Source organism: Oncorhynchus clarkii, chromosome 6 (genome assembly GCF_045791955.1).
Source record: "Oncorhynchus clarkii lewisi isolate Uvic-CL-2024 chromosome 6, UVic_Ocla_1.0, whole genome shotgun sequence".
NCBI lineage: Eukaryota > Metazoa > Chordata > Actinopteri > Salmoniformes > Salmonidae > Oncorhynchus > Oncorhynchus clarkii.
Window position 1 is genome coordinate 85,294,276 of NC_092152.1, and position 27,985 is coordinate 85,322,260.

The window sequence follows — 27,985 nt, forward strand, 5'->3', positions numbered from 1 at the left end:
GAGGACTGAGATGGGTCCTTTTCTGCCCCAGAGTTCACTTTAAAGAGGACTGAGATGGGTCCTTTTCTACCCCAGAGTTCACTTTAAAGAGGACTGAGATGGGTCCTTTTCTGCCCCAGAGTTCACTTTAAAGAGGACTGAGATGGGTCCTTTTCTGCCCCAGAGTTCACTTTAAAGAGGACTGAGATGGGTCCTTTTCTGCCCCAGAGTTCACTTTAAAGAGGACTGAGATGGGTCCTTTTCTGCCCCAGAGTTCACTTTAAAGAGGACTGAGATGGGTCCTTTTCTGCCCCAGAGTTCACTTTAAAGAGGACTGAGATGGGTCCTTTTCTGCCCCAGAGTTCACTTTAAAGAGGACTGAGATGGGTCCTTTTCTACCCCAGAGTTCACTTTAAAGAGGACTGAGATGGGTCCTTTTCTGCCCCAGAGTTCACTTTAAAGAGGACTGAGATGGGTCCTTTTCTACCCCAGAGTTCACTTTAAAGAGGACTGAGATGGGTCCTTTTCTACCCCAGAGTTCACTTTAAAGAGGACTGAGATGGGTCCTTTTCTACCCCAGAGTTCACTTTAAAGAGGACTGAGATGGGTCCTTTTCTGCCCCAGAGTTCACTTTAAAGAGGACTGAGATGGGTCCTTTTCTGCCCCAGAGTTCACTTTAAAAAGAGGACTGAGATGGGTCCTTTTCTGCCCCAGAGTTCACTTTAAAAAGAGGACTGAGATGGGTCCTTTTCTGCCCCAGAGTTCACTTTAAAGAGGACTGAGATGGGTCCTTTTCTACCCCAGAGTTCACTTTAAAGAGGACTGAGATGGGTCCTTTTCTGCCCCAGAGTTCACTTTAAAAAGAGGACTGAGATGGGTCCTTTTCTGCCCCAGAGTTCACTTTAAAGAGGACTGAGATGGGTCCTTTTCTGCCCCAGAGTTCACTTTAAAGAGGACTGAGATGGGTCCTTTTCTGCCCCAGAGTTCACTTTAAAGAGGACTGAGATGGGTCCTTTTCTGCCCCAGAGTTCACTTTAAAAAGAGGACTGAGATGGGTCCTTTTCTGCCCCAGAGTTCACTTTAAAGAGGACTGAGATGGGTCCTTTTCTGCCCCAGAGTTCACTTTAAAGAGGACTGAGATGGGTCCTTTTCTGCCCCAGAGTTCACTTTAAAGAGGACTGAGATGGGTCCTTTTCTGCCCCAGAGTTCACTTTAAAGAGGACTGAGATGGGTCCTTTTCTGCCCCAGAGTTCACTTTAAAAAGAGGACTGAGATGGGTCCTTTTCTGCCCCAGAGTTCACTTTAAAGAGGACTGAGATGGGTCCTTTTCTGCCCCAGAGTTCACTTTAAAGAGGACTGAGATGGGTCCTTTTCTGCCCCAGAGTTCACTTTAAAGAGGACTGAGATGGGTCCTTTTCTGCCCCAGAGTTCACTTTAAAGAGGACTGAGATGGGTCCTTTTCTGCCCCAGAGTTCACTTTAAAGAGGACTGAGATGGGTCCTTTTCTGCCCCAGAGTTCACTTTAAAAAGAGGACTGAGATGGGTCCTTTTCTGCCCCAGAGTTCACTTTAAAAAGAGGACTGAGATGGGTCCTTTTCTACCCCAGAGTTCACTTTAAAGAGGACTGAGATGGGTCCTTTTCTGCCCCAGAGTTCACTTTAAAAAGAGGACTGAGATGGGTCCTTTTCTGCCCCAGAGTTCACTTTAAAGAGGACTGAGATGGGTCCTTTTCTGCCCCAGAGTTCACTTTAAAAAGAGGACTGAGATGGGTCCTTTTCTACCCCAGAGTTCACTTTAAAGAGGACTGAGATGGGTCCTTTTCTACCCCAGAGTTCACTTTAAAGAGGACTGAGATGGGTCCTTTTCTGCCCCAGAGTTCACTTTAAAAAGAGGACTGAGATGGGTCCTTTTCTACCCCAGAGTTCACTTTAAAAAGAGGACTGAGATGGGTCCTTTTCTGCCCCAGAGTTCTCTTTAAAAAGAGGACTGAGATGGGTCCTTTTCTACCCCAGAGTTCACTTTAAAAAGAGGACTGAGATGGGTCCTTTTCTGCCCCAGAGTTCACTTTAAAAAGAGGACTGAGATGGGTCCTTTTCTGCCCCAGAGTTCACTTTAAAAAGAGGACTGAGATGGGTCCTTTTCTGCCCCAGAGTTCACTTTAAAGAGGACTGAGATGGGTCCTTTTCTGCCCCAGAGTTCACTTTAAAGAGGACTGAGATGGGTCCTTTTCTGCCCCAGAGTTCACTTTAAAGAGGACTGAGATGGGTCCTTTTCTGCCCCAGAGTTCACTTTGCCCCAGAAAAAGAGGACTGAGATGGGTCCTTTTCTGCCCCAGAGTTCACTTTAAAGAGGACTGAGATGGGTCCTTTTCTGCCCCAGAGTTCACTTTAAAGAGGACTGAGATGGGTCCTTTTCTGCCCCAGAGTTCACTTTAAAGAGGACTGAGATGGGTCCTTTTCTGCCCCAGAGTTCACTTTAAAGAGGACTGAGATGGGTCCTTTTCTACCCCAGAGTTCACTTTAAAGAGGACTGAGATGGGTCCTTTTCTGCCCCAGAGTTCACTTTAAAGAGGACTGAGATGGGTCCTTTTCTGCCCCAGAGTTCACTTTAAAGAGGACTGAGATGGGTCCTTTTCTACCCCAGAGTTCACTTTAAAGAGGACTGAGATGGGTCCTTTTCTGCCCCAGAGTTCACTTTAAAGAGGACTGAGATGGGTCCTTTTCTGCCCCAGAGTTCACTTTAAAGAGGACTGAGATGGGTCCTTTTCTACCCCAGAGTTCACTTTAAAGAGGACTGAGATGGGTCCTTTTCTGCCCCAGAGTTCACTTTAAAGAGGACTGAGATGGGTCCTTTTCTGCCCCAGAGTTCACTTTAAAGAGGACTGAGATGGGTCCTTTTCTGCCCCAGAGTTCACTTTAAAGAGGACTGAGATGGGTCCTTTTCTGCCCCAGAGTTCACTTTAAAGAGGACTGAGATGGGTCCTTTTCTGCCCCAGAGTTCACTTTAAAGAGGACTGAGATGGGTCCTTTTCTGCCCCAGAGTTCACTTTAAAGAGGACTGAGATGGGTCCTTTTCTACCCCAGAGTTCACTTTAAAGAGGACTGAGATGGGTCCTTTTCTGCCCCAGAGTTCACTTTAAAGAGGACTGAGATGGGTCCTTTTCTGCCCCAGAGTTCACTTTAAAGAGGACTGAGATGGGTCCTTTTCTGCCCCAGAGTTCACTTTAAAGAGGACTGAGATGGGTCCTTTTCTACCCCAGAGTTCACTTTAAAGAGGACTGAGATGGGTCCTTTTCTGCCCCAGAGTTCACTTTAAAGAGGACTGAGATGGGTCCTTTTCTGCCCCAGAGTTCACTTTAAAGAGGACTGAGATGGGTCCTTTTCTACCCCAGAGTTCACTTTAAAAAGAGGACTGAGATGGGAGATGGGTCCTTTTCTGCCCCAGAGTTCACTTTAAAGAGGACTGAGATGGGTCCTTTTCTGCCCCAGAGTTCACTTTAAAGAGGACTGAGATGGGTCCTTTTCTACCCCAGAGTTCACTTTAAAAAGAGGACTGAGATGGGTCCTTTTCTACCCCAGAGTTCACTTTAAAGAGGACTGAGATGGGTCCTTTTCTACCCCAGAGTTCACTTTAAAGAGGACTGAGATGGGTCCTTTTCTACCCCAGAGTTCACTTTAAAGAGGACTGAGATGTGTCCTTTTCTGCCCCAGAGTTCACTTTAAAGAGGACTGAGATGGGTCCTTTTCTACCCCAGAGTTCACTTTAAAAAGAGGACTGAGATGGGTCCTTTTCTGCCCCAGAGTTCACTTTAAAGATGACTGAGATGGGTCCTTTTCTACCCCAGAGTTCACTTTAAAAAGAGGACTGAGATGGGTCCTTTTCTACCCCAGAGTTCACTTTAAAAAGAGGACTGAGATGGGTCCTTTTCTACCCCAGAGTTCACTTTAAAGAGGACTGAGATGGGTCCTTTTCTACCCCAGAGTTCACTTTAAAGAGGACTGAGATGGGTCCTTTTCTACCCCAGAGTTCACTTTAAAGAGGACTGAGATGGTTCCTTTTCTACCCCAGAGTTCACTTTAAAGAGGACTGAGATGGGTCCTTTTCTACCCCAGAGTTCACTTTAAAAAGAGGACTGAGATGGGTCCTTTTCTGCCCCAGAGTTCACTTTAAAGAGGACTGAGATGGGTTTGTTTAATGTGATAACACCCTAAGAGATTTCCACACCTGGATTGTCCAACATTTGCCCATTATTATTTTATAAATTCTTCAAGCTCTGTCAAATTGGTTGTTGATCATTGCTAGACAACCATTTTCAGGTCTTGACATAGATTTCCAAGTAGATTTAAGTTAAAACTATAACTCGTCCACTCAAGAACATTAACCATCTTCTAGGTAAGCAACTCCAGTGTAGATTTGTCCTTGTGTTTTAGGTTATTGACCTGCTGAAAGGTGAATTCGTCTCCCAGTGTCTGGTCTGAAAGCAGACTGAACCAGGTTCTCCTCTAGGATGTTGCCTGTGCTAATAGCTCCATTCCATTTCTTTTTAATCCTGAAAAAACTCCCCCAGTCCTTAACGATGACAAGCATACCCATAACATGATGCAGCCACCACTATGCTTGAACATATGAGGAGTGGTACTCAGTAATGTAACATAACACTGTATTCAGGACAAACATTGTATTACTTCACCACATTTTTTTGCAGTTTTACTTTAGTGTCTTGTTGCAAACAGGATGCATGTTTAGGAATACTTGTTATTCTGTACAGGCTTCCTTCTTTTCACTCTGTCATGTAGGTTAGTATTGTGGAGTAACTACAGTGTTGTTGATCCATCCTCAGTTCTCTCCTGTCACAGCCATGAAACTCTGTAACTGTTTTAAAGTCACCATTGGCCTTGAAATCTTTGTAGTGACTGGGTGTATTGATACACCATTCAAAGTGTAATTAATGACCTCACCCTGCTCAAACGGTTGTCAAGGTCTGTTTTTTATTTTATTTTTATCAATAGGGGCCCTTCTTTGCGAGGCCTTGGAAAACCTCCCTGGTCTTTGTGGTTGAATCAGTGTTTGAAATTCACTGCTCGACCGCGGGACCTTACAGATATATTTTTATTCAACTAGGCAAGTCAGTTAAGAACAAATTCTTATTTTTAATGACGGCCTAGAAACAGTGGGTTAACTGCCTTGTTCAGGGGTCAGAACAACAGATTTTTTTTACCAGGGATTCGATCTTGCAACCTTTCAGTAACTAGTCCAACACTCTAACCACCAGGCTACCTGCCACCCCATAATTGTATGTGTGGGGGTTCAGAGATGAGGTAGTCATTCACACCTCATGTTAAACACTATTATTACACACAGAGGTGAGTCCATGCAACTTATAATGTGATGTCTATTCCTGAACTCTACTCCTGAGTGGCGCAGTGGTCTAAGGCACTGTGTCTCAGTGCAGTCCCTGGTTCGAATCCAGGCTGTATCACATCCGGCCGTGATTGGGAGTCCAATAGGGCGGCGCACAATCGGCCCGGCGTCGTCCGGGTCTGTCCCGGGGTTTGGCCGTCATTGTAAAATAAGAATTTGTTCTTAACTGACTTGCCAAGTTAAATAAAAAGGTTAAAACAATTGAATAAATACCACTTTGACATTATGGGATGTTGTGTGTAGTAGACTAGTTAAAAAAAACAAATCTCCTTTTAATACATTTTAAATTCCGGCTGTAACAATAAAATGTGGGATAAGTCGAGGGGTGTGAATACTTTCTGAAGGCTCTGTGTGTATCATTTGTCAATATACAGTAGTTATGGTGGTTGGTGAGGACGGCCCTTAGATATCTATGGTTAACCTGTTAACGGCAGGCTACAGTAGTTATGGTGGTTGGTGAGGACGGCCCTTAGATATCTATGGTTAACCTGTTAACGGCAGGCTACAGTAGTTATGGTCGTTGGTGTGGACGGCCCTTAGATATCTATGGTTAACCTGTTAACGGCAGGCTACAGTAGTTATGGTGGTTGGTGTGGACGGCCCTTAGATATCTATGGTTAACCTGTTAACGGCAGGCTACAGTAGTTATGGTGGTTGGTGTGGACGGCCCTTAGATATCTATGGTTAACCTGTTAACGGCAGGCTACAGTAGTTATGGTGGTTGGTGAGGACGGCCCTTAGATATCTATGGTTAACCTGTTAACGGCAGGCTACAGTAGTTATGGTGGTTGGTGAGGACGGCCCTTAGATATCTATGGTTAACCTGTTAACGGCAGGCTACAGTAGTTATGGTGGTTGGTGAGGACGGCCCTTAGATATCTATGGTTAACCTGTTAACGGCAGGCTACAGTAGTTATGGTGGTTGGCGTGGACGGCCCTTAGATACCTATGGTTAACCTGTTAACGGCAGGCTACAGTAGTTATGGTGGTTGGTGAGGACGGCCCTTAGATATCTATGGTTAACCTGTTAACGGCAGGCTACAGTAGTTATGGTGGTTGGTGAGGACGGCCCTTAGATATCTATGGTTAACCTGTTAACGGCAGGCTACAGTAGTTATGGTGGTTGGCGTGGACGGCCCTTAGATACCTATGGTTAACCTGTTAACGGCAGGCTACAGTAGTTATGGTGGTTGGTGAGGACGGCCCTTAGATATCTATGGTTAACCTGTTAACGGCAGGCTACAGTAGTTATGGTGGTTGGTGAGGACGGCCCTTAGATATCTATGGTTAACCTGTTAACGGCAGGCTACAGTAGTTATGGTCGTTGGTGTGGACGGCCCTTAGATATCTATGGTTAACCTGTTAACGGCAGGCTACAGTAGTTATGGTGGTTGGTGAGGACGGCCCTTAGATACCTATGGTTAACCTGTTAACGGCAGGCTACAGTAGTTATGGTGGTTGGTGAGGACGGCCCTTAGATATCTATGGTTAACCTGTTAACGGCAGGCTACAGTAGTTATGGTGGTTGGTGAGGACGGCCCTTAGATATCTATGGTTAACCTGTTAACGGCAGGCTACAGTAGTTACGGTGGTTGGTGAGGACGGCCCTTAGATATCTATGGTTAACCTGTTAACGGCAGGCTACAGTAGTTATGGTGGTTGGTGTGGACGGCCCTTAGATATCTATGGTTAACCTGTTAACGGCAGGCTACAGTAGTTATGGTGGTTGGTGAGGACGGCCCTTAGATATCTATGGTTAACCTGTTAACGGCAGGCTACAGTAGTTATGGTGGTTGGTGTGGACGGCCCTTAGATATCTATGGTTAACCTGTTAACGGCAGGCTACAGTAGTTATGGTCGTTGGTGTGGACGGCCCTTAGATATCTATGGTTAACCTGTTAACGGCAGGCTACAGTAGTTATGGTCGTTGGTGTGGACGGCCCTTAGATATCTATGGTTAACCTGTTAACGGCAGGCTACAGTAGTTATGGTCGTTGGTGTGGACGGCCCTTAGATATCTATGGTTAACCTGTTAACGGCAGGCTACAGTAGTTATGGTGGTTGGTGTGGACGGCCCTTAGATATCTATGGTTAACCTGTTAACGGCAGGCTACAGTAGTTATGGTGGTTGGTGTGGACGGCCCTTAGATATCTATGGTTAACCTGTTAACGGCAGGCTACAGTAGTTATGGTCGTTGGTGTGGACGGCCCTTAGATATCTATGGTTACCCTGTTAACGGCAGGCTACAGTAGTTATGGTGGTTGGTGAGGACGGCCCTTAGATATCTATGGTTAACCTGTTAACGGCAGGCTACAGTAGTTATGGTGGTTGGTGAGGACGGCCCTTAGATACCTATGGTTAACCTGTTAACGGCAGGCTACAGTAGTTATGGTGGTTGGTGTGGACGGCCCTTAGATATCTATGGTTAACCTGTTAACGGCAGGCTACAGTAGTTATGGTGGTTGGTGTGGACGGCCCTTAGATATCTATGGTTAACCTGTTAACGGCAGGCTACAGTAGTTATGGTGGTTGGTGTGGACGGCCCTTAGATATCTATGGTTAACCTGTTAACGGCAGGCTACAGTAGTTATGGTGGTTGGTGAGGACGGCCCTTAGATATCTATGGTTAACCTGTTAACGGCAGGCTACAGTAGTTATGGTGGTTGGTGAGGACGGCCCTTAGATATCTATGGTTAACCTGTTAATGGCAGGCTACAGTAGTTATGGTGGTTGGTGTGGACGGCCCTTAGATATCTATGGTTAACCTCTTTGATCTCTAGGGGCGCTATTTCATTTTTGGATAAAAAACGTTCCCGTTTTAAGCGCGATATTTTGTCACGAAAAGATGCTCGACTATGCATATTCTTGACAGTTTTTGAAAGAAAACACTCTGAAGTTTCAGAATCTGCAAAGATATTGTCTGTAAGTGCCCCAGAACTAATTCTACAGGCGAAACCAAGATGATGCATCAACCAGGAAATGATCAGAATTTCTGAAGCTCTGTTTTCCATTGTCTCCTTATATGGCTGTGATTGCGCAAGGAATGAGCCTACACTTTCTGTCGTTCCCCCAAAGTGTTAGCAGCATTGTGACGTATTTGTAGGCATATCATTGGAAGATTGACCATAAGAGACTACATTTTCCAAGTGTCCGCCTGGTGTCCCTGCGTCGAAATTGGAGCGTAAAGCCAGGTGCAATTATTTTTCCATTTGAGAGCAAGGAGAAACCAGGCTTCCACGAAGGATATATCATTTATTTATTTTTTTATTTTACCTTTATTTAACCAGGCAAGTCAGTTAAGAACAAATTCTTATTTTCAATGACGGCCTGGGAACAGTGGGTTAACTGCCTGTTCAGGGGCAGAACGACAGATTTGTTCCTTGTCAGCTCGGGGGTTTTGAACTCACAACCTTCCGGTTACTAGTCCAACGCTCTAACCACTAGGCTACCCTGCCGCCCCATTGAAGAGATATGTGGAAAAAGACCTTGAGGATTGATTCTAAACCACGTTTGCCATGTTTCAGTCGATATTATGGAGTTAATTTGGAAAAAAGTTCGCGTTTTGAGGGCTGAATTTTCGTTTTTTTTTTTTTTTTTTTTTTTTTTTTTTGGTAGCCAAATGTGATGTACAAAACGGAGCTATTTCTAATACACAAAGAATCTTTTTGGAAAAACGGAGCATCTGCTATCTAACTGAGAGTCTCCTCATTGAAAACATCAGAAGTTCTTCAAAGGTAAGTTATTTTATTTGAAGGCTTTACTTGTTTTTGTGATAGTTGCCTGCTAAATGCTAACGCTAATGCTAACGCTAATGCTAACGCTAAATGCTACGCTAGCTAGCTACTGTTACACAAATGATTGTTTTCCTATGGTTGAAAAGCATATTTTGAAAATCTGAGATGACAGTGTTGTTAACAAAAGGCTAAGCTTGAGAGCTAGCATATTTATTTCATTTCATTTGCGATTTTCATGAATAGTTAACGTTGCGTTATGGTAATGAGCTTAGGTCTATAAATAGAATCCCGGATCCGGGTTTGGTCGTCGCAACAGGTTAACCTGTTAACGGCAGGCTACAGTAGTTATGGTCGTTGGTGAGGACGGCCCTTAGATATCTATGGTTAACCTGTTAACGGCAGGCTACAGTAGTTATGGTCGTTGGTGTGGACGGCCCTGACCCAAACCCTTCCTCCCTGTTTTACAGGCCGGGTGTAGATGTCCTGACCCAAACCCTTCCTCCCTGTTTTACAGGCCGGGTGTAGATGCCCTGACCCAAACCCTTCCTCCCTGTTTTACAGGCCGGGTGTAGATGTCCTGACCCAAACCCTTCCTCCCTGTTTTACAGGCCGGGTGTAGATGTCCTGACCCAAACCCTTCCTCCCTGTTTTACAGGCCGGGTGTAGATGTCCTGACCCAAACCCTTCCTCCCTGTTTTACAGGCCGGGTGTAGAGGTCCTGACCCAAACCCTTCCTCCCTGTTTTACAGGCCGGGTGTAGATGTCCTGACCCAAACCCTTCCTCCCTGTTTTACAGGCCGGGTGTAGATGTCCTGACCCAAACCCTTCCTCCCTGTTTTACAGGCCGGGTGTAGATGTCCTGACCCAAACCCTTCCTCCCTGTTTTACAGGCCGGGTGTAGATGTCCTGACCCAAACCCTTCCTCCCTGTTTTACAGGCCGGGTGTAGATGTCCTGACCCAAACCCTTCCTCCCTGTTTTACAGGCCGGGTGTAGATGTCCTGACGCAAACCCTTCCTACCTGTTTTACAGGCCGGGCGTAGATGTCATATCTGTCTCTGGTGGGACTTCTCCCCCGGCGATCCAGAGACTGGTAGACATGACCATCTTCATCTGACAGAAACAATCTCTCTAAGTCCTCCTCCTCCTCTTCATCATCATGGTCTTCAGAGAGCCCAGGAGAGGGCAAGCGAGGCCGGCCAGTCAAAGATTCTGGCTCTCCGTCTCTAAATAAAGACATGAGAGAGAGATCACAGATCTACTCCTCTGGTATCACTGATTCACAGCTTTGGTCACTGAGGGCAGTAAGTGACCTACTACAGGTATAGGATCTTCATTTGATCATCAAGTTGTTGCAGGATTCAAGGTTTAAAAAGGTTGCTAATGTTTATAATTTTCCACTTAAAAAATGTCAGATGTTATTTGCCCTAATGAGAAAATATAACAACCACTACAAAACATGTATGTCATTATAATCCACATAATAATTCACATTTCCTGTTGCTGCAGGATTATTTTCCTGCTGTGAAAAACTGGGTCAAATTAAGATACGACATCTGTAGGTGGCACTGCAGGCTCTTTCTCAATTCATCTGTCCTCGACTCCTCCTCAAAACGTATTGGAGAAGAAGGTCTGAGGGGCGGGACCTTGAGCCTTCTCCTCCAATACGTTTCAAACCTGACGCTAGGAGATAGGATGCAAGGAATCGCGGAAGAATTGATTGTCAGACTCAGTGATGTTGACGGATTCTGAGCGACACCAACAAGCAAAGGCGGCCTACCTAGTGTAGAGCGCTGTGCTGGCGTAAGGCTCGAACGTGGTGTGTGTCTCTGAGCGTGAGCAGTCACTCTCGGAGAAGGATCTGGGGCGTGCAGGAGGGAGGGCGATGGTCCTGCCGGTCAACGACGACGACAAGATGGCGGCTGCCAAGGCAGACCTGTAGTACGGACAGAAAGACGAGTTAAAGAGGAAGTGGAGGATACAGACAAAAGTAGAAAACACATTGTCACTATGGATGAGGGTTCATTAACACACAGATGGATGAGGTTTCATTAACACACAAATGGATGAGGGTTCATTAAGCACAGATGGATGAGGGTTAATTAACACACAAGTGGATGAGGGTTCATTAACACACAGATGGATGAGGGTTCATTAACACACATATGGATGAGGGTTCATTAACACACAGATGGATGAGGGTTCATTAAGCACAGATGGATGAGGGTTAATTAACACACAAGTGGATGAGGGTTCATTAACACACAGATGGATGAGGGTTCATTAACACACAGATGGATGAGGGTTCATTAAGCACAGATGGATGAGGGTTAATTAACACACAAGTGGATGAGGGTTCATTAACACACAGATGGATGAGGGTTCATTAAGCACAGATGGATGAGGGTTCATTAAACATAGATGGATGAGGGTTCATTAAACACAGATGGATGAGGGTTCATTAAAACACAGATGGATGAGGGTTCATTAAACACAGATGGGTGAGGGTTCATTTAACACAGATGGATGAGGGTTCATAAACACACAGATGGATGAGGATTCATTAAACACAGATGGATGAGGGTTCATTAAACATAGATGGATGAGGGTTCATTAAGCACCGATGGATGAGGGTTCATTAAACACAGATGGATGAGGGTTCATTAAAACACAGATGGATGAGGGTTCATTAAACACAGATGGATGAGGGTTCATTAACACACAGATGGATGAGGGTTCATTAAACACAGATGGATGAGGGTTCATTAAACATAGATGGATGAGGGTTCATTAAGCACCGATGGATGAGGGTTCATTAAACACAGATGGATGAGGGTTATTTAAAACACAGATGGATGAGGGTTATTTAAAACACAGATGGATGAGGGTTCATTAAGCACCGATGGATGAGGGTTCATTAAAACACAGATGGATGAGGGTTCATTAAACACAGATGGATGAGGGTTCATAAACACAGATGGATGAGGGTTCATTAAACACAGATGGATGAGGGTTATTTAAAACACAGATGGATGAGGGTTCATTAAGCACCGATGGATGAGGGTTCATTAAAACACAGATGGATGAGGGTTCATTAAGCACAGATGGGAGTCAACAACAAAAACAAGTGATACTTATAAGTCCGTGACACTAAGGTTTTAACCCAGATGGGATGAGGTTACCTGTAATTACAGGTTTTAACCCAGATGGGATGAGGTTACCTGTAATTACAGGTTTTAACCCAGATGGGATGAGGTTACCTGTAATTACAGGTTTTAACCCAGATGGGATGAGGTTACCTGTAATTACAGGTTTTAACCCAGATGGGATGAGGTTACCTGTAATTACAGGTTTTAACCCAGGTGGGATGAGGTTACCTGTAATTACAGGTTTTAACCCAGATGGGATGAGGTTACCTGTATTACAGGTTGTAGGACAGATGGGATGAGGTTACCTGTAATAACACGTTTTAGCCCAGATGAGATGATGTCACCTGTAATTACAGGTTTAAGCCCAGATGGGCTGAGGTCACCTGTAATAACAGGTTTTAACCCAGATGGAATGAGGTCACCTGTAATAACAGGTTTTAACCCAGATGGGATGAGGTCACCTGTAATAACAGGTTTTAACCAAGATGGGATGAGGTCACCTGTAATAACAGGTTTTAACCAAGATGGGATGAGGTCACCTGTAATAACAGGTTTTAGCCCAGGTGAGATGATGTCACCTGTAATAACAGGTTTTAGGATAGATGGGATGAGGTCACCTGTAATAACAAGTTTTAGGACAGATGGGATGAGGTCACCTGCAATAACAGGTTTTAGGACAGATGGGATGAGGTCACCTGCAATAACAGGTTTTAGGACAGATGGGATGAGGTCACCTGCAATAACAGGTTTTAGGACAGATGGGATGAGGTCACCTGTAATTACAGGTTTTAGCCCAGATGGGATGAGGTCACCTGTAATAACAGGTTTTAGGACAGAAGGGAAGAGGTCACCTGTAATTACAGATTTTAACCCAGATGGGATGAGGTTACCTGTAATTACAGGTTTTAACCCAGATGGGATGAGATTACCTGTAATTACAGGTTGTAACCCAGATGGGATGAGGTCACCTGTAATTACAGGTTTTAGCCCAGATGGGATGAGGTCACCTGCAATAACAGGTTTTAGGACAGAAGGGATGAGGTCACCTGTAATAACACGTTTTAGCCCAGATGGGATGAGGTCACCTGTAATTACAGGTTTTAGCCCAGATGGGATGAGGTTACCTGTAATAACAGGTTTTAGGACAGATGGGATGAGGTCACCTGTAATTACAGGTTTTAGCCCAGATGGGATGAGGTCACCTGTAATAACAGGTTTTAGGATAGATGGGATGAGGTCACCTGCAATAACAGGTTTTAGGACAGATGGGATGAGGTCACCTGCAATAACAGGTTTTAGGACAGATGGGATGAGGTCACCTGTAATTACAGGTTTTAGCCCAGATGGGATGAGGTCACTTGTAATTACAGGTTTTAGCCTAGATGGGATGAGGTCACCTGTAATTACAGGTTTTAGCCCAGATGGGATGAGGTAACCTGTAATAACAGGTTTTAGGATAGATGGGATGAGGTCACCTGCAATAGCAGGTTTTAGGACAGATAGAATGAGGTCACCTATAATAACAGGTTTTAGGACAGATGAAATGAGGTCACCTATAATAACAGGTTTTAGGACAGATGGGATGATGTCACCTGTAATAACAGGTTTTAGGACAGATGGGATGATGTCACCTGTAATAACAGGTTTTAGGACAGATGGGATGATGTCACCTGTAATAACAGGTTTTAACCCAGATGGGATGAGGTTACCTGTAATTACAGGTTTTAACCCAGATGGGATGAGGTTACCTGTATTACAGGTTGTAGGACAGATGGGATGAGGTTACCTGTAATAACAGGTTTTAACCTAGATGAGGTCACCTGTAATAACACGTTTTAGCCCAGATGAGATGATGTCACCTGTAATTACAGGTTTAAGCCCAGATGGGCTGAGGTCACCTGTAATAACAGGTTTTAACCCAGATGGGATGAGGTCACCTGTAATAACAGGTTTTAACCAAGATGGGATGAGGTCACCTGTAATAACAGGTTTTAACCCAGATGGGATGAGGTCACCTGTAATAACAGGTTTTAACCAAGAAGGGATGAGGTCACCTGTAATAACAGGTTTTAGCCTAGGTGAGATGATGTCACCTGTAATAACAGGTTTTAGGAGAGATGGGATGAGGTCACCTGCAATAACAGGTTTTAGGACAGATGGATGAGGTCACCTGCAATAACAGGTTTTAGGACAGATGGGATGAGGTCACCTGCAATAACAGGTTTTAGGACAGATGGGATGAGGTCACCTGTAATAACAGGTTTTAGGACAGAAGGGATGAGGTCACCTGTAATAACACATTTTAGCCCAGATGGGATGAGGTCACCTGTAATTACAGGTTTTAGGATAGATGGGATGAGGTTACCTGTAATAACAGGTTTTAGCCCAGGTGAGATGATGTCACCTGTAATAACAGGTTTTAAGGACAGATAGATTGAGGTCACCTGTAATAACAGGCTTTAGGACAGATGGGATGAGGTCACCTGTAATTACAGGTTTTAGGATAGATGGGATGAGGTCACCTGTAATAACAGGTTTTAGGACAGATGGGATGAGGTCACCTGCAATAACAGGTTTTAGGACAGATGGGATGAGGTCACCTGTAATTACAGGTTTTAGCCCAGATGGGATGAGGTTACCTGTAATTACAGGTTTTAACCCAGATGGGATGAGGTTACCTGTATTACAGGTTGTAGGACAGATGGGATGAGGTTACCTGTAATAACAGGTTTTAACCTAGATGAGGTCACCTGTAATAACACGTTTTAGCCCAGATGAGATGATGTCACCTGTAATTACAGGTTTAAGCCCAGATGGGCTGAGGTCACCTGTAATAACAGGTTTTAACCCAGATGGGATGAGGTCACCTGTAATAACAGGTTTTAACCAAGATGGGATGAGGTCACCTGTAATAACAGGTTTTAACCCAGATGGGATGAGGTCACCTGTAATAACAGGTTTTAACCAAGAAGGGATGAGGTCACCTGTAATAACAGGTTTTAGCCTAGGTGAGATGATGTCACCTGTAATAACAGGTTTTAGGAGAGATGGGATGAGGTCACCTGCAATAACAGGTTTTAGGACAGATGGATGAGGTCACCTGCAATAACAGGTTTTAGGACAGATGGGATGAGGTCACCTGCAATAACAGGTTTTAGGACAGATGGGATGAGGTCACCTGTAATAACAGGTTTTAGGACAGAAGGGATGAGGTCACCTGTAATAACACATTTTAGCCCAGATGGGATGAGGTCACCTGTAATTACAGGTTTTAGGATAGATGGGATGAGGTTACCTGTAATAACAGGTTTTAGCCCAGGTGAGATGATGTCACCTGTAATAACAGGTTTTAAGGACAGATAGATTGAGGTCACCTGTAATAACAGGCTTTAGGACAGATGGGATGAGGTCACCTGTAATTACAGGTTTTAGGATAGATGGGATGAGGTCACCTGTAATAACAGGTTTTAGGACAGATGGGATGAGGTCACCTGCAATAACAGGTTTTAGGACAGATGGGATGAGGTCACCTGTAATTACAGGTTTTAGCCCAGATGGGATGAGGTCACCTATAATAACAGGTTTTAGGACAGATGGGATGATGTCACCTGTAATAACAGGTTTTAGGACAGATGGGATGATGTCACCTGTAATAACAGGTTTTAGGACAGATGGGATGATGTCACCTGTAATAACAGGTTTTAGCCCAGATGGGATGAGGTCACCTGTAATAAGAGGTTTTAGGATAGATGGGATGAGGTCAACCAGTAATAACAGGTTTTAGCCCAGATGGGATGAGGTCACCTGTAATAACAGGTTTTAGGACAGATGGGATGATGTCACCTGTAAGAGGTTTTAGGATAGATAAGTCAGAATTCAGATAGTCATTCATACTTACATGTACAATAAGTCATCTGAGAGTCATGGCAATAAGGTTAGAAGGAAAAAGGATGACAGAAGACAAGGAACGAGGAGACAAGTAAGGAGGAGACAAGGAACGAGGAGACAAGGAACGAGAATGGAAGAGGAGAGAAGGGAAGTGGAGACAAGTAACGAGGAGACAAGGAACGAGGAGACAAGTAAGGAGGAGACAAGGAACGAGGAGACAAGGAACGAGAACGGAGGAGGAGAGAAGGGAAGTGGAGACAAGTAACGAGGAGACAAGTAACGAGGAGACAAGGAACGAGGAGACAAGGAACCAGAAGGGAAGTGGAGACAAGGAACGAGGAGGGAAGAGGAGACAAGGAACAAGGAGACAAGGAACGAGGAGACAAGGAATGAGGAGACAAGGAACCAGAAGGGAAGTGGAGACAAGGGAAGTGGAGACAAGGAACGAGGAGACAAGGAACGAGGAGACAAGTAACGAGAACGGAAGAGGAGAGAAGGGAAGTGGAGACAAGTAACGAGGAGACAAGTAACGAGGAGACAAGGAACGAGGAGACAAGGAACCAGAAGGGAAGTGGAGACAAGGAACGAGGAGGGAAGAAGAGACAAGGAACAAGGAGACAAGGAACGAGGAGACAAGGAATGAGGAGACAAGGAACCAGAAGGGAAGTGGAGACAAGGGAAGTGGAGACAAGGAACGAGGAGACAAGGAACGAGGAGACAAGGAACGAGGAGACAAGGAATGAGGAGACAAGGAACGAGGAGACAAGGAATGAGGAGACAAGGAACCAGAAGGGAAGTGGAGACAAGGAACGAGGAGGGAAGAGGAGACAAGGAACAAGGAGACAAGGAACGAGGAGACAAGGAACGAGGAGACAAGGAACGAGAAGGGAAGAGGAGAGAAAGACATCAGACAGAGTTGAGAGTGCATTCCAAATGACACCCTATTCCCTACATAAAACGCACTATCCTACGGGCCCCGGTGAAAAGGTGTGCATTCTATATAGGGTACAGGATGCCATGTGGGATGCAGGTCCGTTTGTTAGGTGTATGTTCCATATAGGTACCTGGGTCTTTCTGGAGAGGGGTACGGGCTGCGAGGGGGAGGGGTACGGGGTACAGCAGGCCGGGGGGCGACGGTGGCTGCAGGGATCAAGCCGTGAGCTATGTGCCTCTAAATCAAAACAAACCTTGTTAGGGGGAAACGTTCACCACAACACAGTGAAGGTGAGTTGATGAGGTGTGAGGAGAGAGAATGATGTTAACATGGAAGTTGATGGTTATGGAGTTGACGAGGAGGATCTTTGAGACAAGTAGACTGACCAAATGTTTCCAAATATGGTGAACACGGCATCACTTCCTGTATAACACACATACTCCCACGGACCACAGCATCACTTCCTGTATAACACACACACACTCCCACGGACCACAGCATCACTTCCTGTATAACACACACACACACTCCCACGGACCACAGCATCACTTCCTGTATAACACACACACACACACACTCCCACGGACCACAGCATCACTTCCTGTATAACACACACACTCTACCACGGACCACAGCATCACTTCCTGTATAACACACACACACACACTCCCACGGACCACAGCATCACTTCAAGTATAACACACACACACACACACACTCCCACGGACCACAGCATCACTTCCTGTATAACACACACACACACTCCCACGGACCACAGCATCACTTCCTGTATAACACACACACACACCCACGGACCACAGCATCACTTCCTGTATAACACACACACACTCCCACGGACCACAGCATCACTTCCTGTATAACACACACACACACACACACTCCCACGGACCACAGCATCACTTCCTGTATAACACACACACACACTCCCACGGACCACAGCATCACTTCCAGTATAACACACACACACACACTCCCACGGACCACAGCATCACTTCCTGTATAACACACACACTCCCACGGACCACAGCATCACTTCCTGTATAACACACACACACACTCCCACGGACCACAGCATCACTTCCTGTATAACACCAGGACTACAAACGGCTTGAGTAAATTATTACAAACACACACACACCTAACAAAGGCACTTCTAAACCACTTCATTCTTGACAATTGCTTTTCTGTTTGTCATATCGTGTTCAATGTAGAGGGGAGAGCGAGGTACGTTGAGCCATCTTTTACCTACAGAATCGCTCTGGAGAAACGTTCCTCATCCAACCTGACAGAGCTTGAGAGGATCTGCAGACAGGAATGGGAGAAACTCCCCAAATACAGGTGTGACAAGCTTGTAGTGTCATACCCAAGAAGACTTGAGGCTGTAATCGCTGACAAAGGTGCTTCAACAAAGTACTGAGTAAAGGGTCTGAATACTTATGGAAATGTGATACTTCAGCTTTTTATTTGTAATAAATTAGCAAAAAATAAATAAAACCTGTTTTTGCATTGTCCTCATGGAGTAGTGTGTAGATTGATGAGGGGGAAAACACTTTAATCAATTTTAGAGTAAGCCTCTTCCCTTCTCGAAGCAGAGCGACAAAGTTGGCTGGCTAACTAGTCTAGTAAGAAGCAGAGAGACAAAGTTGGCTGGCTAACTAGTCTAGTAAGAAGCAGAGAGACAAAGTTGGCTGGCTAACTAGTCTAGTAAGAAGCAGAGAGACAAAGTTGGCTGGCTAACTAGTCTAGTAAGAAGCAGAGAGACAAAGTTGGCTGGCTAACTAGCCTAGTAAGAAGCAGAGAGACAAAGTTGGCTGGCTAACTAGTCTAGTATGAAGCAGAGAGACAAAGTTGGCTGGCTAACTAGTCTAGTAAGAAGCAGAGAGACAAAGTTGGCTGGCTAACTAGTCTAGTAAGAAGCAGAGAGACAAAGTTGGCTGGCTAACTAGTCCAGTAAGAAGCAGAGAGACAAAGTTGGCTGGCTAACCAGTCTAGTAAGAAGCAGAGAGACAAAGTTGGCTGGCTAACTAGTCTAGTAAGAAGCAGAGAGACAAAGTTGGCTGGCTAACTAGTCCAGTAAGAAGCAGAGAGACAAAGTTGGCTGGCTAACTAGTCCAGTAAGAAGCAGAGAGACAAAGTTGGCTGGCTAACTAGCCTAGTAAGAAGCAGAGAGACAAAGTTGGCTGGCTAACTAGTCTAGTAAGAAGCAGAGAGACAAAGTTGGCTGGCTAACTAGTCTAGTAAGAAGCAGAGCGACAAAGTTGGCTGGCTAACTAGTCTAGTAAGAAGCAGAGAGACAAAGTTGGCTGGCTAACTAGTCTAGTAAGAAGTAGAGCGACAAAGTTGGCTGGCTAACTAGTCTAGTAAGAAGCAGAGAGACAAAGTTGGCTGGCTAACTAGTCTAGTAGGAAGCAGAGAGACAAAGTTGACTGGCTAACTAGTCTAGTAAGAAGCAGAGAGACAAAGTTGGCTGGCTAACTAGTCTAGTAAGAAGCAGAGAGACAAAGTTGGCTGGCTAACTAGTCTAGTAAGAAGCAGAGAGACAAAGTTGGCTGGCTAACTAGTCTAGTAAGAAGCAGAGAGACAAAGTTGGCTGGCTAACTAGTCTAGTAAGAAGCAGAGAGACAAAGTTGGCTGGCTAACTAGTCTAGTAAGAAGCAGAGAGACAAAGTTGGGTGGCTAACTAGTCTAGTAAGAAGCAGAGAGACAAAGTTGGGTGGCTAACTAGTTTAGTAAGAAGCAGAGAGACAAAGTTGGCTGGCTAACTAGTCTAGTAAGAAGCAGAGAGACGAAGTTGGCTGGCTAACTAGTTTAGTAAGAAGCAGAGAGACAAAGTTGGCTGGCTAACTAGTTTAGTAAGAAGCAGAGAGACAAAGTTGGCTGGCTAACTAGTCTAGTAAGAAGCAGAGAGACAAAGTTGGCTGGCTAACTAGTCTAGTAAGAAGCAGAGAGACAAAGTTGGCTGGCTAACTAGTCCAGTAAGAAGCAGAGCTGTCTGAGAGTCAGAGTGAGGGAAGAGACTTGACTTACGAAGGCTTTCTTTCCACTTCTCCTGAAGCTAAATGTTGACATCCTGTCCTGATGTCGAATTGATGGTTGATTTGGTTGGAGGAAGACGTTGTTGATGTTTGTTGTTTTTAATGAACTATAATAAAGAGTAGCTAACTAAGTAGTTAATAAGACCATTTGTTGTATTCAAAATCTTCTGCTTTTTCATATTCAATAGGAGTCAAGACGTCTTTACAGAAGCCAACTACCCGACTCGTATCCAGACGCTTTGCACCTCAATACAACGGCTAATTTCATTGGCTTATAGTAAAATGAGTAGCCACTCAGCGTTCAGCTTTAATCCTCTTAGCAACGCCACCATTTCTCATTTCACACACACTGCACGTGTCCCAACAGCGGGTGGCGCTATCATACCAGGTTGGTTTGACCAAACAAGGACCTGAAATGTAGATATTCTCTCTCTCTGTCTCTGTCTCTCTCTTTCTCCCCCTCTCTCTCCCTCTCTTTCTCACGCACACACACACACACACTAGTGAAACAAGTATTTAACTGGTCAAACCAGATTTGAATTATATACAGAATGTCTAGCCTACTTTTTCATTTCATGCTTATTTCCTGTGGTTTTCCTTCTGCAGACTGGAAAGGTCTTATAGCTACTGTAACGTTGGTCTCATACACTACTAATTTCCCCTCATTCCTTTCCCTCACACACACACACACACACACACACAAACAAACCACTCTGACATCAGTGCTGGCCTGCAGAAGCCTTCTCTCTTTAATAACTCAGCCAAACCATCCAACCCACGACATCAGAAAGTGGAATCTGTGAGCACTTTAAAACCACCATGAGGTCTCCGCAGGCTATGCAGTGCCTAGCGTTCCCATGCTTCTAGTGTTCTACAAAGGTGAGAAGGACATGGACATGTTATAGTGCTTTAACCGTATATATAATCTGAGTTCGCGGAAGGTAAATGGGCAGTGATTTACAGTAGTGGAAAGGCCTCAATGTAATACTATACGGGTATACTGTAAATACACATGTAGGAAACAGCTTGGTTCTCTCCTCTCTTCTCAAAGCTATTGAACGTATATAACAGAGAATTAAACAGAGCTTCTTTCATAGTCTTTATAGAGTAGCAGGATTTCAGTTGGGGGGGGGGGGGGGGGGGGTCAATGACAAAAAAAAAATCAGATAGATTTTTAAGTAGACAAATGTTTCTAATTAAATACATGTACATTTAGTCTCTTTAGCAGATGCTCATGTCCACGGTGACTTACAGTGTGTTCAGCTACAGTAGAACTTTTACCATGAAATATCAATATCCAATTAACCAGTGGAATAGAGTACTTCAGGGGATCATACTATAAAGTACTACTTAAGTAGTTCTGTGGTGTAATCTGTACTTTATGTATCAGAACTCTATTTTTTACTTCACTACATTACTAAACAAATTGGGTGTCGGGGAAAACGGTCGGATTAAAAAGTATATTGTTTAGGAATGTAGTGAAGTAAAATACGTAAAATAAAGTTCTGATAAATATAAATAATGAAGGCTACCCTGCCACCCCTTTTTCAGCCTTAAGTATATTTGTTTAGGAATGTAGTGAAGTAAAATAATGTTGTCAAAAAATACAAATAATAAAGTATAATTATATTTTGAATGCTTAGCAAGACTGGAAAATTGTCAAATTCACTCAGTTATCAAGGTCATCCCTACTGCCTCTGATCTGACTGACTCACTAAACACACACGCTTCCTTTGGTGTCCTCGTGTGAGAGTGTGCACATTGCTATCAGTCCATTTTAAAAAAAACAAAGACAAATGTGCCATCTGGTTTGCTTAAGATAAGCAATTTGAAATAATGTATAGTTTTTATTTTGATACAGTATATTTTAGCAATTACATTTTTTATTTACCTTTATTTAACCAGGCAAGTCAGTTAAGAACAAATTCTTATTTACAATGACGGCCTAGGAACAGTGGGTTAACTGCCTGTTCAGGGGCAGAACGACAGATTTGTACCTTGTCAGCTCGGGGGTTTGAACTCGCAACCTTCTGGTTACTAGTCCAACGCTCTAACCACTAGGCTACCCTGCCGCCCCTCCACTCTAACCACTAGACTACCCTGCCGTCCCTCCACTCTAACCACTAGGATACCCTGCCGTCCCTCCACTCTAACCACTAGGATACCTGCCGTCCCTCCACTCTAACCACTAGGATACCCTGCCGCCCCTCCACTCTAACCACTAGGCTACCCTGCCGCCCCTCCACTCTAACCACTAGGCTACCCTGCCCCCCCTCCACTCTAACCACTAGGCTACCTGCCGTCCCTCCACTCTAACCACTAGGCTACCTGCCGTCCCTCCACTCTAACCACTAGGATACCCTGCCGCCCCTCCACTCTAACCACTAGGATACCCTGCCGTCCCTCCACTCTAACCACTAGGATACCTGCCGTCCCTCCACTCTAACCACTAGGATACCCTGCCGTCCCTCCACTCTAACCACTAGGCTACCCTGCCGCCCCTTCACTCTAACCACTAGGCTACCCTGCCCCCCCTCCACTCTAACCACTAGGCTACCTGCCGTCCCTCCACTCTAACCACTAGGCTACCTGCCGTCCCTCCACTCTAACCACTAGGATACCCTGCCGCCCCTCCACTCTAACCACTAGGATACCCTGCCGCCCCTCCACTCTAACCACTAGGATACCCTGCCGCCCCTCCACTCTAACCACTAGGCTACCTGCCGCCCCTCCACTCTAACCACTAGGATACCCTGCCCCCCATCCACTCTAACCACTAGTCTACCTGCCGTCCCTCCACTCTAACCACTAGTCTACCTGCCTCCCCTCCACTCTAACCACTAGTCTACCTGCTGTCCCTCCACTCTAACCACTAGTCTACCTGCCTCCCCTCCACTCTAACCACTAGTCTACCTGCCGTCCCTCCACTCTAACCACTAGTCTACCTGCCGCCCCTCCACTCTAACCACTAGGCTACCTGCCGCCCCTCCACTCTAACCACTAGGATACCCTGCCGTCCCTCCACACTAACCACTAGGATACCCTGCCGCCCCGCCACTCTAACCACTAGGATACCCTGCCCCCCCTCCACTCTAACCACTAGGATACCCTGCCGTCCCTCCACTCTAACCACTAGGATACCCTGCCGTCCCTCCACTCTAACCACTAGGCTACCTGCCGTCCCTCCACTCTAACCACTAGGATACCTGCCGTCCCTCCACTCTAACCACTAGGATACCCTGCCGCCCCTCCACTCTAACCACTAGGATACCCTGCCGTCCCTCCACTCTAACCACTAGTCTACCCTGCCGTCCCTCCACTCTAACCACTAGGATACCCTGCCGCCCCTCCACTTTAACCACTAGGATACCCTGCCGTCCCTCCACTCTAACCACTAGTCTACCCTGCCATCCCTCCACTCTAACCACTAGGATACCCTGCCCCCCCTCCACTCTAACCACTAGGATACCCTGCCGTCCCTCCACCCCTCCACTCTAACCACTAGGATACCCTGCCATCCCTCCACCCCTCCACTCTAACCACTAGGATACCCTGCCGTCCCTCCACCCCTCCACTCTAACCACTAGGATACCCTGCCGTCCCTCCACCCCTCCACTCTAACCACTAGGCTACCCTGCCGCCCCTTTTTCAGCCTTAAGTATATTTTAAACCAAATACTTTTACACGTTTACCCAAGTAGTATGTTTTACTTCAAGTAGGATTTTACTTTTACTTGAGTCAATTTCTATTAAGGTATCTTTACTTTTATTCAAGTATGGTAATTGGGTACTTTTCCCACCACTGCAAGAAACATGTAATGTATGTTAATTAAGCAATAAGGCAATAAACATGTAATGTATGTTAATTAAGCAATAAGGCACAAGAGGCAGTGTGGTATCATGAACCGGGGATACAATTCACGTTTTGGTTCAGCAGCAACGATGGTAGGTAGATTTAAAAAATATTTTGTTGCTGCTAAAATTACACCAACAAACCAGAAAAAAAACGAATGGACTTTGGCTTTGTTTCTAAAGCAATACATGTATTACCAGTAAGAAGTAACTCATGTGGTATATTATTTCATTCCATTTTTGTGAGCCAAGTCTGACAAACAAAATACTGTATCACAGATGAGACCAAAATGTTCACCTGCCCCTTTAAGAGCGGCACGTGGTAGTGCGACCAGAGTCATGTCTGTGGCTTTGGGATTGAGTCTGACTAGCAGAAGAGATGTTTTCTCTATCTAGTGGTTGAACCTCAAATCATAGAAAATCAACCTGTTTTGTGAACAAAACAATGTAAATAGCCAAGAACCACAAGGACAAACATTTTTATATTACCCCCCCAAACTCTATGCTAGGTTTATATTAACCCCCCCCCCCCCAAACTAGATGCTAGGTTTATATTAACCCCCCAAACTAGATGCTAGGTTTATATTAACCCCCCCCCCCCCAAACTAGATGCTAGGTTTATATTAACCCCCCAAACTAGATGCTAGGTTTATATTAACCCCCCCCCCCCCAAACTAGATGCTAGGTTTATATTAACCCCCCAAACTAGATGCTAGGTTTATATTAACCCCCCCAAACTAGATGCTAGGTTTATATTAACCCCCCAAACTAGATGCTAGGTTTATATTAACCCCCCAAACTAGATGCTAGGTTTATATTAACCCCCCAAACTAGATGCTAGGTTTATATTAACCCCCCCCCCCCCCCAAACTAGATGCTAGGTTTATATTAACCCCCCAAACTAGATGCTAGGTTTATATTAACCCCCCCAAACTAGATGCTAGGTTTATATTAACCCCCCAAACTAGATGCTAGGTTTATATTAACCCCCCAAACTAGATACTAGGTTTATATTAACCCCCCAAACTAGATGCTAGGTTTATATTAACCCCCCAAACTAGATGCTAGGTTTATATTAACCCCCCAAACTAGATGCTAGGTTTATATTAACCCCCCAAACTAGATGCTAGGTTTATATTAACCCCCCAAACTAGATGCTAGGTTTATATTAACCCCCCAAACTAGATGCTAGGTTTATATTAACCCCCACTGTACCAAACTAGATGCTAGGTTTATATTAACCCCCCCAAACTAGATGCTAGGTTTATATTAACCCCCCCTGTACCAAACTAGATGCTAGGTTTATATTAACCCCCCAAACTAGATGCTAGGTTTATATTAACCCCCCCAAACTAGATGCTAGGTTTATATTAACCCCCACTGTACCAAACTAGATGCTAGGTTTATATTAACCCCCCAAACTAGATGCTAGGTTTATATTAACCCCCCCAAACTAGATGCTAGGTTTATATTAACCCCCACTGTACCAAACTAGATGCTAGGTTTATATTAACCCCCACTGTACCAAACTAGATGCTAGGTTTATATTAACCCCCCAAACTAGATGCTAGGTTTATATTAACCCCCACTGTACCAAACTAGATGCTAGGTTTATATTAACCCTCGCTGTACCAAACTAGATGCTAGGTTTATATTAACCCCCCCAAACTAGATGCTAGGTTTATATTAACCCCCCAAAATAGATACTAGGTTTATATTAACCCCCCATGTACCAAACTAGATGCTAGGTTTATATTAACCCCCCATGTACCAAACTAGATGCTAGGTTTATATTAACCCCCCAAACTAGATGCTAGGTTTATATTAACCCCCCATGTACCAAACTAGATGCTAGGTTTATATTAACCCCCCATGTACCAAACTAGATGCTAGGTTTATATTAACCCCCCCTGTACCAAACTAGATGCTAGGTTTATATTAACCCCCCCATGTACCAAACTAGATGCTAGGTTTATATTAACCCCCCATGTACCAAACTAGATGCTAGGTTTATATGAACCCCCCCATGTACCAAACTAGATGCTAGGTTTATATTAACCCCCCAAACTAGATGCTAGGTTTATATTAACCCCCCAAACTAGATGCTAGGTTTATATTAACCCCCCATGTACCAAACTAGATGCTAGGTTTATATTAACCCCCCAAACTAGATGCTAGGTTTATATTAACCCCCCATGTACCAAACTAGATGCTAGGTTTATATTAACCCCCCATGTACCAAACTAGATGCTAGGTTTATATTAACCCCCCCAAACTAGATGCTAGGTTTATATTAACCCCCCATGTACCAAACTAGATGCTAGGTTTATATTAACCCCCGCTGTACCAAACTAGATGCTAGGTTTATATTAACCCCCCCAAAACTAGATGCTAGGTTTATATTAACCCCCCATGTACCAAACTAGATGCTAGGTTTATATTAACCCCCCATGTACCAAACTAGATGCTAGGTTTATGTTAACCCCCCATGTACCAAACTAGATGCTAGGTTTATATTAACCCCCCATGTACCAAACTAGATGGTAGGTTTATATTAACCCCCGCTGTACCAAACTAGATGCTAGGTTTATATTAACCCCCGCTGTACCAAACTAGATGCTAGGTTTATATTAACCCCCCATGTACCAAACTAGATGCTAGGTTTATATTAACCCCCCATGTACCAAACTAGATGCTGGGTTTATATTAACCCCCCCAAACTAGATGCTAGGTTTATATCAACCCCACTGTACCAAACTAGATGCTAGGTTTATATTAACCCCCCCAAACTAGATGCTAGGTTTATATCAACCCCACTGTACCAAACTAGATGCTAGGTTTATATTAACCCCCCAAACTAGATGCTAGGTTTATATTAACCCCCCATGTACAAAACTAGATGCTAGGTTTATATTAACCCCCCATGTACCAAACTAGATGCTAGGTTTATATTAACCCCCGCTGTACCAAACTAGATGCTAGGTTTATATTAACCCCCCCAAACTAGATGCTAGGTTTATATTAACCCCCCCAAACTAGATGCTAGGTTTATATTAACCCCCCCCCCCAAACTAGATGCTAGGTTTATATTAACCCCTCCCAAACTAGATGCTAGGTTATATTAACCCCCCCCCCAAACTAGATGCTAGGTTTATATTAACCCCCCCCCAAACTAGATGCTAGGTTATATTAACCCCCCCCCCAAACTAGATGCTAGGTTATATTAACCCCCCCCAAACTAGATGCTAGGTTTATATTAACCCCCGCTGTACCAAACTAGATGCTAGGTTATTTTAACCCCCCAAACTAGATGCTAGGTTTATATTAAACCCCCCCCCCCCCAAACTAGATGCTAGGTTTATATTAACCCCCCCCAAACTAGATGCTAGGTTATATTAACCCCCCCCCCAAACAAGATGCTAGGTTTATATTAACCCCCCATGTACCAAACTAGATGCTAGGTTTATATTAACCCCCGCTGTACCAAACTAGATGCTAGGTTATATTAACCCCCCAAACTAGATGCTAGGTTTATATTAACCAGCCCAAACTAGATGCTAGGTTTATATTACCCCCCCCCCCAAACTAGATGCTAGGTTATATTAACCCCCCCCAAACTAGATGCTAGGTTTATATTAACCCCCCCAAACTAGATGCTAGGTTTATATTAACCCCCCCAAACTAGATGCTAGGTTTATATTAACCCCCCTGTACCAAACTAGATGCTAGGTTTATATTAACCCCCCATGTACCAAACTAGATGCTAGGTTTATATTAACCCCCCCAAACTAGATGCTAGGTTTATATTAACCCCCCCAAACTAGATGCTAGGTTTATATTAACCCCCCCAAACTAGATGCTAGGTTTATATTAACCCCCCTGTACCAAACTAGATGCTAGGTTTATATTACCCCCCCCCTGTACCAAACTAGATGCTAGGTTTATATTAACCCCCCCAAACTAGATGCTAGGT

The 27,985-nt window shown here is 44.6% G+C and overlaps 1 protein-coding gene across 1 annotated transcript in view; it reads right to left on the minus strand.

Annotated features, from left to right (window-relative positions):
• LOC139412462 (centrosomal protein 89) overlaps nucleotides 1-17,563 on the minus strand; it is a 155,208-nt gene extending 137,645 nt beyond the window's left edge. The window contains exons 1-4 of the mRNA XM_071159249.1: nucleotides 17,546-17,563; nucleotides 17,236-17,342; nucleotides 10,915-11,070; nucleotides 10,156-10,360 (exon numbers count right to left, since the gene is read on the minus strand). Coding sequence (XP_071015350.1) covers nucleotides 10,156-10,360; nucleotides 10,915-11,070; nucleotides 17,236-17,342; nucleotides 17,546-17,563 — 486 coding nt within the window. The remainder of the gene's footprint in view (nucleotides 1-10,155; nucleotides 10,361-10,914; nucleotides 11,071-17,235; nucleotides 17,343-17,545) is intronic.
• Between the last annotated feature and the right edge of the window lie 10,422 nt (nucleotides 17,564-27,985).